This window comes from Canis lupus, chromosome 32 (assembly GCF_003254725.2).
Source record: "Canis lupus dingo isolate Sandy chromosome 32, ASM325472v2, whole genome shotgun sequence".
Lineage (NCBI taxonomy): Eukaryota > Metazoa > Chordata > Mammalia > Carnivora > Canidae > Canis > Canis lupus.
The window spans coordinates 37,750,385-37,770,134 of NC_064274.1; the positions used below are offsets into that span (position 1 = coordinate 37,750,385).

The following is a 19,750-nucleotide window of genomic DNA, read 5'->3' on the forward strand; positions in this document are numbered from 1 at the left end:
CTGGTGGTAGAGGGCATACTCACACACCATAATTAGAGTCTAAATATTACTTTCCTAAATTTCAACTCAGGGATCCCTAGGTGGCGCAGCGGTTTAGCGCCTGCCTTTGGCCCAGGGCGCGATCCTGGAGACCCGGGATCGAATCCCACGTCAGGCTCCCGGTGCATGGAGCCTGCTTCTCCCTCTGCCTGTCTCTCTCTCTCTCTCTCTCTCTCTCTGTGACTATCATAAATAAATAAAAAAATTTAAAAAAAATTTCAACTCAGAACCCACTCCAGAACCCACTGAAGGAAACTTTGAATAAAACTGTATAGTGTGGGCCTGAACTGAGTTACATCACTATTAATCTGGAATTAGAGATGCTAATTATTCTCCCAGGTACTCAGCTTTTCTAGGTGCTGAATTTGCCCACCAAAAGGCTATACTACCACAGTAGTTGTCAGTTATTAATTCAATTAACCAAGAAGTGTTGACTGAATTATTAGGCAAGATACACCATATCACAGGATTAGCAGAGTGTTACCTGACTTGGCGAAGAAGTTGATAAGGGCATCTGTCTCACAGCTCTTATAGAGATCAGCCAGTTGGGAGCTGCAGTTCAAGCTAAGATTGTGAATCCGAAGTCTTCTCTGACCTCCGATGGTTGTGTAAAGCACAGCACACTGCGAAGGCAACATCAGGGATACATGTTTTTCTGGTCAACATATCCACTCAAGCTAGCCTGATCTTATTTACATTTACAGAACAATGTATACAGCTCAAAGACCTCTAATTCTTCCACAGATCTTTTTATGTTATGCTAATGGTTGAACAATTACAAGGGAGGTATAATGATAATTTATACACTGGGTTTCTATGTAGCACTTTATTGGTTTAAACTTAATTTTTTTTAAAGATTTTATTTATTCACAAGAGACACAGAGAGAAAGAGAGAGAGAGAGAGAGAGGCAGAGACACAGGCAGAGGGAAGCAGTCTCCATGCAGGGAGCCTGAAGTGGGACTCAATCCCAGGGCCCCAGGATCACGCCCTGAGCCAAAGGCAGGCTCTAAACCGCTGAGCCACCCAGGGATCCTCTAAACTTAAATTTTAACTGGGCTTTCACACACAAGTTATCGCTTTGCATCTACTGCTAGTCTACTTTCACATATCCCAGATTTTATCACCAGGGATTCAATTCCCTTAAAAACATATGGCTAACTTTACTGATGTACTTAAGTCTTATGCTGATGATACACACATTTCAAGAATGCAAACAAGTATCCATTTTTTCAAATATCTGTGATTAAAAAATAAACACTACTTAGAGTTCGTCCTCAACTTAATGCCAACCCCTCTCCATTCTTTAACGGTGATGCTAGCATCTGAAAACCATGACCATTAGATGTAACTGTTCTTGTTTTAATTCAAGATCTCCATGGCTTCTACTTTATTTACTAAAAAAACAAATTCTATTTATACTTGCATATAATATAATAACGCACTTAACATGGTGCCTGACGTATGGCAGGAATGCAAAAAAATGAATGAATGGGTGCTAAAGCTTAAAAGAAGTGAACACTGCTGGCAATCAGTTTGCTAATGCCTACAACACTGACTACAGTCTGTGGGACTCATGTGATGACATACAATTGCTACTTCATACAAATAGCATATGTAAATCAAAGTGCAGAGAATACACAACAGAGTGCTGTAATTTAATGACTTTTGCCTTTGGAGCAATAGAGATGAATTTCTTTACAGAGAGACTAACAGAGTTGATGGTATTTTAGTCTCCCCAACTGACCATGTCAGTAACAAACTAAAGCACCAAAGATGGAAATATGTTTTAAATTACCTGGATTAAGGCTCCACTATCTTCACCAAGTTTGTCATCATGCTTGAACTCCACAGTCACTGCCTTATCACAATCAATGGCTGCCATTTCCACATCAGTGGTGTTGTTCATAAAAATTCCCCCAAAGAAATCGGTAGCTCTGAAACCTAACAATGATAAAAAATAAAAAGGGACATTTTGTTCCTATTTAACTGATTGCTATTTTTTCTGTTGGCTGGTTATTAATTTGAAGAGGAAATAATTACACAACAGAGAATTGAAAAATAGTATAATTGAAAATTACCTGTGCTGGTACGAACCCTCATAATAGCATCAAATCCTATTTTCTTTTCAATATCATTTCTGAGGTCATTCAAAAATTGTTGGCTATCCATGTGCATCTAAAATATAAAGTAGGATCAATGCCCACCAGATGGCAGTAAAATACTTAAAACAACAATTCTTAATTTTTAAAATCTGATTAAAACCCACTTTTTCCAGATAGCGTAGAAAGGACTCTTAAAGCTTTTTCAATTTTACTTTGTTTGCAATCTTTGGTCTTACCAAATCCCTTAATTAGTTTACAATATAAATAAGTAAATAGATTATTAAAAATTATTGATGATAAATAAAAATAGATGATTAGCATTTGTCATTTGTGTTGGGGGAACACTCATTCCCACTCCATGTTTCCATGTATAGGTACATAAGTTAGAGACACTCCCCTGACCCCTTCTTCTCAAGTGAGGGGAGGTGACTTATTTGATTAGTAAGTCTGAGTTAAGGAACTGGGTAGGCATAGCTTAGTTTATTTCAGGTCCTTTTTGGGGGGAGGCAGCCTGCCTGTAGTAGGCATATACTTTTTGCCCCTCAATATGTTAAGTTTTTTTTTTTAATTTTTATTTATTTATGATAGGCACACAGTGAGAGAGAGAGAGAGAGGCAGAGACACAGGCAGAGGGAGAAGCAGGCTCCATGCACCGGGAGCCCGATGTGGGATTCGATCCTGGGTCTCCAGGATCGCGCCCTGGGCCAAAGGCAGGCGCCAAACCGCTGTGCCACCCAGGGATCCCCAATATGTTAAGTTTTGAAGGTACTGTTGTCCACAATGGTAACTGTGCCCACCCTGTACCTGGGTATAGAAGTTTGCTATATTGAAGGGTAAAGCATTAGCAAGCCCAATGCCTATATCGTGCTGACTTTTTACTGTCTCATGACTCTGTCTCCTAATTAAGGTTTGAAAGAAAGAGGTATCATGAACTGACCCTCTCCCCAATCATAACAGTTTAAAACAAATACATAGTTACTTTTAAAAACAATTATCTTAAATATATTTAAAATACTAAAATTTCATATAGAATATATTTTCCCCTATCATGGAAGCCTACACTGAAATTCACCTCTGAGGCTAAGGAAGCTCAATCTGTTGCCAAACACTTAGGGAACAGGAAAGCAATTGCTTAATCACATATACATATGTCTCTTTCAGCTCTAGAATTGCTATTTGTCAGTTGTCCACAAGGGGGCATAGCTTTCTTAATCTATGATTTAACACCAGAAGTCCAATGGCAGTAGAAAACCTGAGGTGAACAAGTTGCTGGCTTTTACCTGGAAATTGTTGTATTTGTAAAGGGTTCCTCCAGTGAGCTGAGGCACGAGACCCAAAGAGGCCACATCCACATACTGGCTGGGAAAGAGGAAGAGGGTCACACAGCAGCCATGAGCCACACAGTCCTTGGCCAGCGAGTCATAGACATTTGTTTGGGGCTGGAAAAGTATCTAAAGAAAAAAGATGCACAATTCCAGGGAAAAACGTTTTTGGTTTCAATTTTTAATTTCTGAATTCTTTTTAAATGAAAGAAAAACTGTTTCCAGTTAAATGAACTGGGCTAAAGGAATGAACTATGGTAATTATCAGTGTGGCCATTTATTCAACACCCAATGTGTGCTAGGCTCATGCTGTATGAAATACACGTGTGTGTGCAATGTTATTTGATCCTCAAACAATGCTAATAAAACTGATATGCTGTCTTATCTTTACAGATCTACATGAGGCAACTTGTCTGCTGTCAGGTGGCCAGTAGCTAATGCCTACATCATGGTCTTACCCTTCCCACTGACTTGTCCCCCCTGCAATGGCTTATATGGTCAGAGGGTTTGAACAAAGTACATTTTGGACATTGGTACCTCTACTTCCTGTCTTAGGAGTGTCATATAGTGCAGTCTACATTCTCTACCTTTATTTTCTTTCTGCATTTCTTCCCATTTCCCCATTTCTATAATAGTCTTATCACCCAATCTCTTACATAGATCATACATGAAAAAAGTTTGAGGCCTTATTTTAATTTAGGTATATTTCAGACATCAGTTTTTATAGAAATATAAAATTTCCTAATTATTTACAATTCAAAATATTCCTGTAATATACAATGTCCTGGATTTATACATTACATTTAGCTTCTCTCCCTTTCTTATACAAGACACCTTCACTCTTTCTTCACTCCCCTTTAGAAACTGACATATGGACACTACAAAGGGCCATTGTTTACAAATACCTTCTCTTTGTCTGTATTAATTAGCTTTTTGTCATCTCTGTTTCTGAGCTTCCCTGGTGCTTCTGCAGTCGGCAAGGAGGAATGGAAGATGAACAGCTTCCCGGCACAGTCTGCTGCCTAAAAGAAAAAAATATATAGAAAATGACTTGGGTGGGAAAGTTCTATTTTAAGGCAATCAGAAAATAAATTAAAATATAGGTACTTTCTATGAGCCACACATTATATATCTTTTAATCTTCTCAATAACCTTTGTGTGCTTGGGCAAGTACTATTCTCTCCATTTTACAGACTGAGAAACTGAGTCTTAGATAGGATTGTGATTTGCCTAAAATCACATAAGTAGTAAATAAAACAGCCAATATTTGAATGTAGGTCCATATACAATGATGATATGAAAAACCAGTAAGAGGATGTACTACAGGGAAAATACTTTCTTGTTTAGCCTACAGTATACTCTTTCAGGACCAAGTGAATCCCATGATTCAAAAGTAAATAGAAATCCTGGGATCATAGTACAACACAAGCTCTTTCTTTGAAACCTTTCATAAACATAGATCACACCTAAAGTGTTATTTCAAGGAAGAATGCAAAGAATATAGCAGTTGTGGCAACAATAGCAGTTGTGGCAACAATAGACACAAGAAGCTAGCTGTTGGGCAAGATGACAAAGGAAAAATATGTGATAGAGATTATGTATCTGTAGTCCCTAGGAAGCAATAAAAGGATAATTTAGGTTCCACAAAAGTTGGTTTGGCATTGAAAGTATTTAAAATCTTATTTAAGGACCAAGAAGTAATATACTAAGCAGCATTTACTGAAATTAAATGATCCAACATATTGACCCCTCCAATCTTGCCTTTCACCAAACAATCCTGGCATATTGCTGCCAGAGCTCTCTCTGAAAAAAAACTAACTGTTCTGATCATGTATGGGGCATTTCTCCTTAAGAATCCTGGAGACTTTCTACTGCATGATGAAGTCCATATTCCTTTCTCTGTGTGGGAACAGGGAGGGTAAAAAACAGTGAGATGAGTTGCTGGCAACAATTGCTGTGGGCAGCTCTGTGCCAGGCCCTTCACACACTTTTCTTATTTAATACTTAGAGCCTTTCGGAGAAGGTAATGTTTGCATTTTAAGGCTAGGAAAGCTGAGGCTCATCCAGTTTGCCCCAGGTCATACAGCCAGTGACCCTCTGGCCTTTCAAGGCCCTTTGGAGTTCCATCTGCATCTCTTTCCAGCCTAATCTCCACATTTTCTTTTTTTTTTTTTTTTTTAATCTCCACATTTTCTACCCCCTGCTACCCTTTGCATTAGAAGTTTCCATCATATAAACTTTGCTTTCCTAGTATACACCATGGGGTTTACACATCTCCATATCTTTGCACATTCTGTTCCTTTAGCCTAGAATACATTTCTCCTTTTCTTGGCCTGGAGCTGTTGTTCACAAAGGCTGGGTTTAGTAGCACACTCTGGTGTGCCTGGGTCATTTCTTTAAGATGTGTTCTAAGTCATTTGCTACTACTAATAAATACGTGGATTTGTGAATGATTTCCCTAAAAAACAAAAGGAGATAATTCAAATTTAGCCCTGTCCTAATGTGTCTCACTAAGTGATATTCAACATGTTTTGTGGAGTGGGTCAGAGAGGGATCACAGCTGACACACCGGGAAGGGTGCACAACCTGTGCCTCATCTTGTCTTTGCTGTGGTCAGCAGTAAGCAGCAATTTTATTGCTGCACTAGCCTTCTACTGAAAATTATTGATACAGCATAAGTAAGAAGAAGGTAAGAATGAGAGAAGAAACATACATCAGGCAATGACCCTACATGTACATATACACTGCACAGGAAAAGGCAGTATCAATGCTTTGGCCAATAAGACACATTAATTCCTATGACTAAATCTGAGTAAAATGTATAATAATATTGATAATGACATGTTAAAAATTTTGAAATTCTAGGACTAATTTTTTTCATTTCTATCACTGTCATTCTTATAAAAGTACTTTTTGTTTGTTTTAATTCTTGTAACAGAAAAGGTATGATGGGATCCCTGGGTGGCGCAGCGGTTTAGCGCCTGCCTTTGGCCCAGGGCGCGATCCTGGAGACCCGGGATTGAATCCCACGTCGGGCTCCCGGTGCATGGAGCCTGCTTCTCCCTCTGCCTGTGTCTCTGCCTCTCTCTCTCTCTCTATCATAAAAAAAAAAAAAAAAAAAGGTATGAAACCTTTTTTAAAAGCCCATCTTCTCCCCAACTTTTCTTGCATGACCCACCCACTTCCCCTAAGAAATTTACTGTCAATCCATCTAAATATTCATTCACTTCTATCCATCTAGATAGTCTCCACTCATACAAGTACTGTAAATGTATACCACGGTATCTAAAGAGCATGGGTCCTCGTTCTTATCTGCACAGATAAGAGTCCCAACCATTTATTAGCTGAGTGATACTGGGCAAATTATTTGACTTCTCTAAGCCTTAGTTAACGAATATGTGACACAGTAAAAATAGTAGCTACAGAAAATATTGTTAAGAGAATTCAACAGGCCAGTACATGGTGTTAATCATAATTAAACATGTACGACTGCCTTGTTAATATTACCCATGGAGTAAACCTCTAAATGAAAAAATCAGAACCCATTAGAAAAATAAAGTTCACTATTGAGAAAAATAAAGTAGCCATATTTGTTTCTAAATCATTTGCCAGTAAGTATGTCTTAATTTTGGATTTATAATTTCATTAATCACATATTTACAAAATATTCTGGAAGAAGCAATAAAACAAAAAGCTCCTAGGGCATTATATGCTTTAAATCCCTATAAATCTGTTTTTACCAAAATCTGAGTGTGCCCACATTAATGCACCATATAGGATTGATAAATGACAATGACATATTTCATTCTTATTATGATGGAAAACAGGTGAGAAAGGCTGGCCTGGAGAACCCATTGTTCAAAATTTCTCTACTGTCCATTCCTCTGAGAGATGTGTTAATATCACCCTTGACAGAGTTGGTTGCCTCTACCTCTGTGTTCCTACTCTACTTTGCAGATAAGACTTAATGACACCAAAGCACAACTTTAAGTATCCTACTGTCTTCTACATGTCACAGGCTCATGAAAAAGGAAGGACCTTGATTTTTCTACAATGTGTTTCTCTGCACCCTACTGGGTCTAGTGCTTTCACTCTATAGGTGCTCCATAAATTTTAGAAGGAAAGGAAGCAATGTTGTGATGCATCATCTTGAAATCAAATGTAGATATACATTAAGATAATTTAAAGATAAATTTCCCCAACTCATGGTATATTTGAAACAACCATTAAAGGCCACATTCTTCCAATTTGTTACCTAATTCTATTTATCTAGTTTTCTGATGAAAGTAATAACTAAAGTCAAAAGACAACACCAGAAATTAACATGTAGTTGAATTTTGACTGTCAGATTTTGACACTCAAGTTAAAAGACAACACCAGAAATTCACATGTAGTTGAATTTTGAATGTCAGATTTTGAGAAGAGATAGCAGATTTTGAAAGACGAAGTGGGGAAAAAAGACCCTAAGGCAATGACTTGCTGTGGTCAGGGATGCATGTACAACAGAAAAAACAAAAAAACAAAAAAAAAAAAAACAGTGTATCAAAGCCTGCAGTTGAATAGTTCAGGGACTTTTGGGAAATCTGTATAAGAACTTTCCAATCCTTCCCTCTTTATCTTTGTGACAAATTAGCACATGTTTTTTGTTAGTTTTTGTCTACTCTCTGTGCTTCCAGAAGTTTATTACAACTAATTATATATAGATTTTACTTGGAATCTAGCTTATAGAAAATAAAGCTATAATTCATATGGGGGAGTCCAGCTCTAAAATGTCTTCACTTGGATGCATAAAAAATACTGCACTTCGATGTTGTTTCAGTTTCTACTCCCTATCCACAGAGGATGAGACTCTCATCTCTGGCCTCTTGTGCATAATCCCCTGAGCAATGCAGCTGACCAGCCACAGTCCTGAGCTTTCCAAAGTTACTCTTTGCTCTCCTCCTCTCCCACCCCTTTTGGGAATACAAGCAAGAAATATCATGTCCTGTATTACAGAGCTACATTTTTTCTACCACATTGTAAGCAACTAAGAACTAGAAAGAATAATCCTCACATTGCTTAACAAAACATTTACTAAATCTTTCTTGATTGAAAGAACAAGTGAATGAATGATGTGGTCTCCTCAATATTTAGATACTACCCTGCAAATTCTCAAAAATGTTAGCTCTTTGCCTAATAATGACTTCAGGCAAGCACTTTAGTGCCCTTGTACATAAGTTACCCACATTTAAGCCTGATTGCCTTTCAGCCACAAAGGGCCTGAAAAAATGATGAGATACTATCACTGCCAGAGGTAGAGAAAAATCACACATGCATGCACGTGCACACACACACACACACACACACACTTTTATCCTATTTGGAAAAATTGTTTTCTTCATCCAAACCTAATAAAGTCGCTATAAGGCAGAAAGCATACACTCAAACAAGCTCCAACTATACTACAGCATTTTCTGCTCTTATACAATGAATTAGAACCACCCAGAATCTTTCTGGCAGATGAAGGAGAAACTTCTCGTTGTGGGCTTTTTTTTTTTAATATATCTATTTATAAAAAAGTTTTGAAGAAACAAATGGTCAAAGAAACACATACAATAGAATCACCAAGAGAAATGTAAAGAACTAGAAATCAGCAAGAAGATCTTAGAATGGAAATAATTAGAAAATCTACCCTAAGTATTATTGGTATCTTTCTTGATAGTTAAGGCTAAAAGAAACATTAGGAGTTATCATTCTTGTAAAAACTGACTCTAGGGAACTAGCTAGTGAATCTTTCTACATGAAAGAAATTGATTAATATGCAAAGAAAGAAACTTCCTTCGTAGTGTTTTCTCTTAATTTAACTATTAGTGGAAAGCTTAGGACAAGATGTTAAAGGATAATTAAATGAAAGCACTCCTAGCTCAAAAGTAACGTACAAAGTTGTATGGGTCAGGTATGCAACTTTCTGGTGAGTTAACATTATGTAAGGACGTTCTCAGAGATTGCAGAATAGCTTTGCTGGTGGTTCCCAAATATGGGTGATAGGCAGGACAAATTGGGAAGCTGATGAATCAGAATCTCTGGGAATGGGGCCAGAAATATGCATTTTTTAAAAAGTAGCCACCCTTTCACACGTGACCCTGTAACTCAGTAGTTGAGGAATTAATGCCTTGCTTATCCTTCCACAGAGTACAGTGCCACTCACCTGTGCATGAAGACAGGTGTTGGCAGAACAAGATCTGCTCTGCCAGCAGGCACAAGACAGTAACTGCCACCGACATTATGTCCAGCAGCGTCAATTTATAAAGGCAGTTCCCTATCTTTTTAAAAAGACAGTTCTTTACCTTTTATAAAGGTAGTTCTTTTATTTATTTTTTAAGATTTTAAGTAATCTCTATATCCTACTTGGGGCTCAAAATCACAACCCCAAGATCAAGGGTCGCATTTTCCACCAACGAAGCCAGCCAGGCGCTTCAAATAGTTCTTTTACTTTGTAAGAATACTACTACTTATTGGGCAGCCCTGGTGGCTCAATGGTTTAGTGCCGCCTTCAGCCCAGGGCGTGATTCTGGAGTCCCCGGATCGAGTCCCATGTTGGGCTCCCAGTATGGAGCCTGCCTTCTCCCTCTGCCTGTGTCTCTGCCTCTCTCTCTCTATGTGTCTCTCATGAATGAACAAATAAAATCTTAAAAAAAAAAAAAAGAAGACTACTACTTATTAACTTTGATATTCTGAGTTGTTAGATATTGGTTCTCATCTTTAAACTTCAGTGTAAAAGAGTACATTACTCTAACAACAATATTGCAAATATAACCAAAAAATAACATGCAAAAGATACAAAAATACATTGGATGAAACAAACTGGCCTATGGCAAGTGAACACTGAGAATGCTGACTGTCCCAGCTGTCCCTGCACAAGCAACTTTGAAGAACATTACAGTTATTACCAACACAGTGGTTTCCCAGTAATGTTTCATAAGTAACACCACATTTCGGACACATGGAATGCATGCAAATTCGCTTTATCTCTTTTTTCTTTCAAAGCTGCTAAACAGCTTCTAGACCTCTCGTGGACTGCCAGTGTGAACCCATCATTACAAGACAATATTGCTCCCTTTCAGAAATGAAATATGGGGTTGAGCTGGGATGCTGCACTTCATTGCTCTAGAAGCCTTGCCCACACTCACTCTTCTTTCCACTCTACTGTCTTAACTGATGATGTACTGGCTTACAAATATCCACTCACCTTTCCTCAAGAGCCCATGAATACAATTCTATTTCCAGTACTAATTTCTTAGACTAGAAAGACTCATAGGATCCTGTATAGGATCATATATCAGGAAATTTACATAGCATTTCTAGGTACCTTACTGGAAGAGAGAACAGCAACAAAACTCTTTCAAATTGAAATAGCAAAGTATTTGTTTTCTGTAATGTGGAATAAAATAGGAATTCCTATGCCTTTCTATAGCCCAACCAGTGATCAATGTTGGTTTCCACCAGATGGACCCTAACATGTCCAAATCACTTTATGATGAAGAATTTATTTATTTTAAAAGATTTTATTTATTTATTTGAGAGTGAGCAAGAGAGAGCAGGAACAGGAGGGAGAGGCAGATTTCCCCACTGAGCAGGAAGCCTGACATGAGGCTTCATCCCAGGATCATGACCTGAGCCATTGCTTAACCGACTGATCCACCCAGGCACCCCTTATCTTTAATTTTATGTTAAGTTGACACATATTCTGAGGCTTTTTGAGGGACATCTGCAAATTTTTGATTCAATGAGTAAAATACTCTGAAGATTAGGAAACCAAGCAAGAATCACTGTACTAAAACCAAGTTAGAATGTTTAGACACAAAATTTATGTGGAAGTGGATCATAAACTCAGTTCTTTAGCATTATTCTTATTATTATTATTGCTACTGTTATTATTATTATTACTAGCCATTTTATTTTAAAAGTCAATTTCAGGAGCATCTGGTTGGCTCACTTGGTTGAGCATCTGCCTTTGGCTCAGGTCATGATCCCAGGGGTCTGGGATCGACCCCCCATCAGGTTCCCTGGTCAGTGAGGAGGCTTCTTCTCCCTCTCCCTCTGCCTGCCATTACCCCTGCTTGTGCTCTTTCTCTCTGTCAAATAAATAAATAAAATATTTAAAAATAAATAAATAAAAGTTAATTTCAATTTCACTTTAACAATTTGAAAATCAATTTTTTAAGAACTTGCTGTGCCTGTCAAAGTGGTTTGACTCTGTGCTAATAAGGTAATAATGATCAATAGTATTTTTCAATCATTTTGCCATCTTCAGATTACTGTCTTTATTACTATCAAAATGACCAGTCTTTATAGAGCTCAGCTTCCCAACCAAAGACATGGCCAACTTCGTGTCCGCTTTTGGCATTTAGCAAAGCCCTGCATGGCACTCAGATCTGTTGCCAACTGCCACAGGCCTTGCCCTTGCATATTTGAAAACCCCAAGGAAGTAGAGGGTGATAGGGGGATTTTTCCCTTCATATCTGGTTCTGATATTGAAGTAATTTTAAAATAGATCACATAAAGTTCATATAAAAGCCAAAGGGAGGAGCTAAACTGGAAATCCTGACAAAATCAGTTGCTCAGATGCTAATAGTTCTGGAATGTAAACGCTGAGAGCAATCCATGGTTTGGGCCATTTCCTTCTAAGATTGTAGAGAAGCTTGGAATGGCCTCTAGCAAACTACATGTTTTAACAAAGGCTGTATTTTCTTTCATGGATGAAAGTTCCTGTGTGTGTGTGTATATGTGTGTGTGTGCGTGTTTTAAAAATTTATTTACTAGCAATTAAAAAAGACTTCTCAGGGCAGCCCCAGTGGCACAGCGGTTTGGCACCGCCTGCAGCCTGGGGTGTGATCCTGGGGACCTGGGATCGAGTCCCACATCGGGCTCCCTGCATGGAGCCTGCTTCTCCCTCTGCCTCTCTCTGTCTCTATGAATAAATAAATAAAATCTTAAAAAAAAAAAGACTTCTCACCTTTAGTGCTTCCATGCCAGCCTGGATGACAGGAGCAAAGACAGTCTCATTTTCATTAGAGTCTGCAAACATCTCTGGAATCTGGTCCAATAAGCTATAAGAAATAAATGAATAAAAGGTTTTAAATGTTTAGCATATTTGTAATAAACTTCAAGAAATAAATCACTACCATTTCAAGACTAAACACATATGGTATTTATTTTTCGCTGAACACCTATGGGTGACTTTCATAATCATTCCTCAGGGAATGATATCCTGGCATGTTTTGAAACCAAAACTTATGATTTGTTTGGAACATTTATAAAGTATACTATATTGTAAATATTTTTGTAAATATTTTTCACTATATACATTTTTGACCTCTTAAAATCATAAATTCTTAGAATAGTGGCTATATCTTTAGTTATAACCATCATCATTGAATGCTCATCCATATGCAGGAAATATCTCTTTCCAGCAAAGAGAAGAGACTGATCTGGTTGAGTGTGAGTATTAAAAAAAAAAAAAAAAAAAACTCCTCCTTGGGGCGCTTGGGTGGCTTAGTGAGTTAAGCATCCGACTCTTGATTTCAGCTCACGTCATGATATCAGGATCATGATATCAAGGTCAGGCTCTGTGGTGGGCATGGAGAGTCTGTTTAATATTATATCTATCCTTTTGCCCCTCCCAACTGCTGTCTGTCTCTATATAAAATGAAACAAAACAAAACTCCTTTTAGATATTGGTGTACATTTAAAATAGAACATAAATTACAGAGTTTGATAATCCATGTGTTAAAAGTCCCTTGCTAATGACAAAACAAAACATGTGACTAAATCAAAACAATTAAAAAAGATAGTTGATTATATTATATATAAAATATATGATATATATTATAAAACACTTGATACTTACTTGTGAATCACAGACTGGGATTCTTGATAGTTGACAAGGAAACCATCCAGTAGAGGAACAAAGACCTCTCCAACATCAGTCACCACCATCATCTGAGGCTGGGCCAAGTTACTCTTTACATTAAAGAAATGCAGCACTTTGTTATATGTGATAAAACCGACTCGGATTGCAGAAGTTTCTTCTTGTTCTTCCCTATGAGAGAAACACAGCATTTGAAGTTCTTTCATATATTTATGAGAGAAGTTTCTATCAGCAATTCAGTAGGTACATCATCTATAAAATATATAGAAGACATATTTAAAGTTTTGATCTTCATTATTGTTTAGTCACAGTAGGGGGATGGGGGATATTACAAAAATAAGTTAATAAAAAATTCTCAAAATTCTAGGTAAGAAAAAGTCAAATAGATATGAAAATATATTTCTTTAATATATTCCCTTCTTTAATATATGTATTCCCAATCTACTGCAATTACAAAGTTTGCTTTTTTTTTCCCATAACTAAGCTAGGCATATTACATTCTTTATAAACAAAGCTCTCTCAGAAGTCACCAGAGGTCAAAAGAACAAATGGAACATCTGAAGCAAGAGAAAGGCACACTCAGATTACAAACAGGATAGCTATTTTTATCAAGAAAGGACTTGCTTCTGTGTGATTCTTTCAGATTCTAGAGAATCTCAACAGAAATTGAGAGATTTTAAGAGCTATATACCATAAATACATAACATAAATCACATATATAAATTTATGATGTAATTCTTATTAGGTAGCCATTTGTGATGTCATGGCAAGACAATAAAAGTAATAAAAGCTCTAAAACCATAATAAAAAGTAAATTTTTGAGAAATCCCAAGGTAAGGCCTTAATCTTCCTGAAAGGAATATAAGGCATGACTACTCTTTTTCAAGTCTATACTAAGTATACTCAGAGTTGAGTGGTCTGAACTCCAGTTAATATTTACCCAAATTTCTCTCTTTATCTTCCTTCCCCTGCTCCCTCCCTCCTAAAATACTACTGATACTCTTACTAATTTTCATTATGGATATAACAGTACTCAGTGGTTACATGACAGCCACAAAAGATATATGCCATTTTCTTTAATCCTTAGATATCAGTAAAACTTATTTTGCTTAGGGACAACTTTTTTGAAAAAGAGCCTAGTATGCTCTTTTCTAAACTTTGTACATAGCATAAGAAGTTACTTGAGTATGAGAGAAAGGAAAATAAAATATAAGATCAAAGTATCTGAAGTTCAAATTGTTGATGCCACTGCAGACTTCCCAATTTCTTTGATGTTTCAGCAGATTACAGGCTGACAAACTAAGGACTTCAAACTCTATTTCTTCTTTACTTCCTTTGCTAATTGAGGGTATTTATTCTTCATTTTGGCCTTCATAAATGGGTGGGCAGTTTAAACAGGCAGTTTAAATCTCTTCCAAAAGTACTTGGTAAATGCATATATTTTGGACTCTTGCAAAATTTTCAGAAATGGTTTGCTTATCCTTTGTAACTGCCCATAACATACTTTTACACCCACACACCTCCGCTCAATATCCTAAACTGTATGACTTCATACAACTAACCATTATAGTATATCGTTCCCATGTTCTCCATTCGCCCATCCCTATTTACTTGGAATTTTACTCCTTAAGACCAAGCACAGATACTCTTGCTCTCTCAAAGCTCCCCTGATGCTACCAACCAGAAGTTATTCCTCTTCTAGATTTCTACAAATCGTTCTCCCTAGGCTCTTACTATACAGTGCCTTTCAGTTAACGTATCATGACTCTTTGACCAATAGAGACCCAAAGTTTATGCTCTCTGCTTCTGTCAGGGTCTAGGATAACATGGGGAATTAGAGGTATGTTCAGGATGATTATTGTGATGGTGAAATGTCGTATTTAGGATGGCAAGTTAGAGCCCAAATTCATAAACTACATCTCTTCCCAACTCCCATTTAGTGATGTCACTATGCTAGTTTAAAATCAGCCTGGCTGGAAGTATTTTATACCACAAATGAGCAAACACTACAATTAAGGTTTTATTTATTTGAGATCCAGTTTACCAGCACACTACCATTTCCGAGTAAACCTTTTATTATGTAAGGTGATAAACGTCCAACAAACCCTAAGGGTATTTATTCTCTTTTAATAGTTAATTTAGAGTCAATTAAGGCAAATGACACAAAAGAAAAATTACAGAGAAAAACCTAGATTGCTATTTCCCAATGGATTTGGACATTTTCAAGTAATGGGAAAGGCATATCTTGGGATTCACAGGGTTCATTTAGAATCTAAATTAACAGTTTTAAAAACATTTAATTGGAACATCTCACATTATTGCAAAATATTAGTATATGTTTTCATGGGAACATATTTTTTTTTAATTTGAGAAACAAAGAATTACCTTAGATTTTTCTTTTTCAACAGTATAACTACCTTGTTAAATCATATCCAGAAGAAAATGAAATTTCAGCCTTTCCTTCATATTAATTCTACACAAATTTAACAAAGTTACATATGGGATATCACATAGAACAACATGTGTTTCTTCTTCTGCTTTTCAATTACCAATTTTCTCAACACGTGCCCCCATTATTTTAATGGAATGAATCTGACAGAGCAAAACTGAAGATGTTAGTAACTAAATGAATCGGAATATTCCAAAAGCAAGCATTTTGAACATTTTAGCTAAAGCAGCATTAAAAACAACCAGAAAAAAAACCTAACTGCTTGATTTAAACAACAGATGAAATATTTCAAATCTTTTCTTTCCTGTTCCAGAGAAGTCAGACAGAAATGGCATCTGGCAAAATCAAAGATGTAAATTTAAAATTAAATAGTAAAGAATGGGTCCTTCACTTTTCAAAAGATTAGCTAAGAGATGAACATACCTTAGATGTTAAGACTTATATTGTGCTTTAGAAAGGCTATTTGGGGGGCAGTTGGGTGGCTCAGGGCGTGATCCTGGGGTCCTGGGATCGAGTCCCACATCAATCTCCCCACAAGGAGGCTGCTTCTCCCTCTGCCTAGGTCTCTGCCTATCTCTCTGTATCTCACATGAATAAATAAAATCTTAAAAGGAAATAAAAATAAAAAAGCTATTTGGCATATTACATAGTTCAGAGGGGTAAATCAGATTGATGGCAATCTTATCAATCATAAAAAATATAAAGTTGTAAATATAAAGAGCCCACAACAAACTTTGGGGAAGAAAAAAAGCAATCAGATTTGTTTTAAAAAAAATAAAGGAAGAAAATTGCATTTTAGCTTAAATAAAAACTTTTAGGAGAGATTTTAAAAAGTAGCAGGGAATAACCAGCAGTATCCTTTTATTTTTTCTCCTATCTCACTAAAGTCACAGTCTGCTCCAATGGGATACAGAACTCATGATGACATCTAAGGGAAGGAGTGTGGTTTCATAACTTTGGTCAACAGGGTATACACTTCACATCACCACTGTGTTGCAAAGGAGCAAGGGGTAGGTGAGGTAACCATGAGAAGAGGATCGACTAATTTAATCAGTTCTAGAGAAGGGAAAGAAAGAGACATCATTTCCATAAATTTAGTTTTCTTTCATATCATTCAAGTTCCAAGTTCAGAGTTAGAATTAAAACAGCCCTGTGAGAAAAGTCTATGATAAAATACATGATATTCAGCAGAAAGTCCACACTTCTCAAGTATCCCTAAGAATGAGGTAACAGAAACTATAGTCACAGTCAGCAGGCACACATGCCTTTCTTGTGCCCCATCTTCAACTTGCTCCCAGTTCATTCTTCATTTTAGAATTCGGTTTGAAATCACCTCAATGTTTTTTAAACATCCTCACAGCTATTCCAAATTATCCTTGAGAATATTATGACTTGAGCTTCATAGATACAAACAAAGCTACTCCTGGGAGGTCCAGAGTTCACTCATTTGAGGCTCATATGCACCAGTGCAGCAGCCACATGTGGAAGGAATAGAGGGGAATGGGCATTCAACGACTCAGGAAGCCCTAAAGCCTATAGATATCCCATCCCTCAAAGCATTCCTTTTCAGAACAGAGACTGCTTACCCTCAGGAGATATGAAGGGGGGGAGATGTTGAGACTGGTGCAGACACTACATTTCAGACAATATTTGTTAGTTTTTTTTCTTAAGCATGTCTCCTCTCATAAAGGAAGAGTTTCTCCTGCTCCCGAGGCTCCTTACTAGATGGTACTTCCCATCCTAAACAACTAGTTTGTACACTATAAAAAAGAGCCATGTTTGCTAAAACACCTTTCCACCTTTACTTTTATGCACTGACCCCTGCAGTGGCAAGGAAAGTGATCCACTTTGTGCTAGGACCTAGAGGCAGTAAAGCGGCAGAGGTTTGACAAGGGCAAAGGAAATTTGGCTCAAAGACTACCATCTCTGCCATAAGACAACAGTTCAGTTTCCTGGCATCCCTTAGAACTCTTACCACAATCCACAGCTACCAGCTTCCACTGGAAAATCAACCCCTCTGAAAATGAATAACAGATTTCCAAAGTCTTTCCCATCACACTGTTGGGATTCTCCTTATGGTTTATAGTGTATTTTGAATATTGTTTATCATAGCATTAATTTTTATCAGTTTGTTTCTTTTGCTTTGTACAAAAAACAACTCTGGACGTTTTAAGGACTCAAAAAAAATGGTACTGTTTGATTTATAAATATTTGCCCAAAGTCCTCATTAGCAAAAGATATCTATATCCATATTCAGCACTTGTTTTCTGGCCAATAAACTAATTCAGTAATTTTGTGCAATTTATAAAAATAATGGGAGTTCTCTTACTTTGGAAGTTTTTCCAGCACAGTCTTCAGTTCTTCACATATGAGCTTCACAAGTCCATTCTTGATGTTACTATATGAAACATCAATCATGAAGATAAAGGCTGGTGGATTGGGAGGCTTATTCTTCTACAGGAATGCAAACAGATCACACAAATGTAATTATAAAGTATATACACTGTATAATCAAAATAAAACATTCAAACTCTTGAAGATCATCAAACTTTTCATTTACTATTTTTGGGTATAACATCTGTGGAATTAAATAATTTTCTAGAACACAGTCTCTGATGCTGTAAAAAAAGATTAAAGCTGTTTGTTTCCAGGGTATGACCTGTAACACACTATTGAATTAGACAGGATTATGATATCTAGCAGAGAAGCTTCACTTTTGTAGCACTCCAAAGACCTTAACACTGCAATTACCCAATTGTGAGTACAGTCTGGTGACCAGCCTTGCTTATAACCCTCTGCTTTATAAGAAAAAGTGAGTGAGGTGACTCAGTGGCTTTGTCAGTTAAGTGTTTGCCTTTGGCTCAGGTCATGATCCCAGGGCCCTGAGACTGAGCCCCACATCGGGTTCCCTTGCTCCACAGGGAGTCTGCTTCTCCCTCTGCCCTTCCCCTCTCCCTTCCTCCCTCCCTCGGTCCCTCCCTCCCTCCCTCCCTCCCTCCCTCCCTCCCTCGCTCTCTCTCTCAAATAAATAAATAAATCTTAAAAAGAAGAAGAAGAAATGTCTGGAACCTTGACAAATTGTGCCCCCAAAGAGTACATGCAATAATTAGTATTTGTCTTGAAACTAGTAAAACTTCATTAACTTGATAACACTATTGTCTTTTTTTAAAGATTTTATTTATTTATTTGAAAGAAAGAGAGTACATGAGTGGAAGGGAGAGGCAGAGAGAAAGGGAGAAGCAGGCTCCCCCACTGAGCAGGGAGCCTGATGCAGAACTCTATCCCAGGAAGCCAGGATCAAGACACAAGCTGAAGGCAGACACTTAACCATCTGAGCCACCCAAGTGCTCTTTAATAACACTATTTTCAATTTTTTTCTTCATAAGCTCTTTCAGTTTTAAAGATATGAAATTATATACTAAAATATAATTGTAGGGGCACCTGGGTGGCTTAGTGGGCTAAGCATCTGACCCTTGATTTCAGCTCAGGTCATGGTCTCAGTGTCATGAGATCAAGCCCCACATTGGGCTTCCTGCTCGGTGGAGAGTCTGCTTCTGCCTCTGCCACTCCCCATGTTCCTGCTCTTCCTGTCTCTCTCAAATAAATAAGATTTTTTTAAAAATAAAATATAATTGTATAACTTAAAATTATATTATATTGTCAAATACTTACCTGTTCCTTACATATTTGTTGTAGAAGATGGAATATTGGGCCTTTTCTACATCTATTTAAAACAATCACTATAACATAAAGCAGGTGCTATATAAATGTTTTGTAGCTGTTGGTCCCTTTACTGGCTGGTGTTCAAAAAGCTCTTAGGAAATGCTTCTTCAGTTGAGTCTTACAAAGTATTTAGAAAACAGAGCCACAGGCAAACTTAGTGACTCAAACTAAAACAAGAGTTCAGGTTAATCCAATTTTCAACTT

General features: G+C 37.2%; 1 protein-coding gene across 4 annotated transcripts in view; it reads right to left on the reverse strand.

Annotated features, from left to right (window-relative positions):
• Positions 1-19,750, reverse strand: part of SEC24D (SEC24 homolog D, COPII coat complex component) — a 105,627-nt gene that overhangs the window by 16,924 nt on the left and 68,953 nt on the right. For all 4 annotated transcript variants that reach the window (XM_025466005.2, XM_035709744.2, XM_025466003.3 and 1 more), the window contains exons 11-18: positions 18,153-18,277; positions 13,354-13,545; positions 12,460-12,553; positions 4,370-4,486; positions 3,423-3,593; positions 2,119-2,215; positions 1,836-1,981; positions 524-662 (exon numbers count right to left, since the gene is read on the reverse strand). In XM_025466005.2, coding sequence (XP_025321790.1) covers positions 524-662; positions 1,836-1,981; positions 2,119-2,215; positions 3,423-3,593; positions 4,370-4,486; positions 12,460-12,553; positions 13,354-13,545; positions 18,153-18,277 — 1,081 coding nt within the window. The remainder of the gene's footprint in view (positions 1-523; positions 663-1,835; positions 1,982-2,118; positions 2,216-3,422; positions 3,594-4,369; positions 4,487-12,459; positions 12,554-13,353; positions 13,546-18,152; positions 18,278-19,750) is intronic.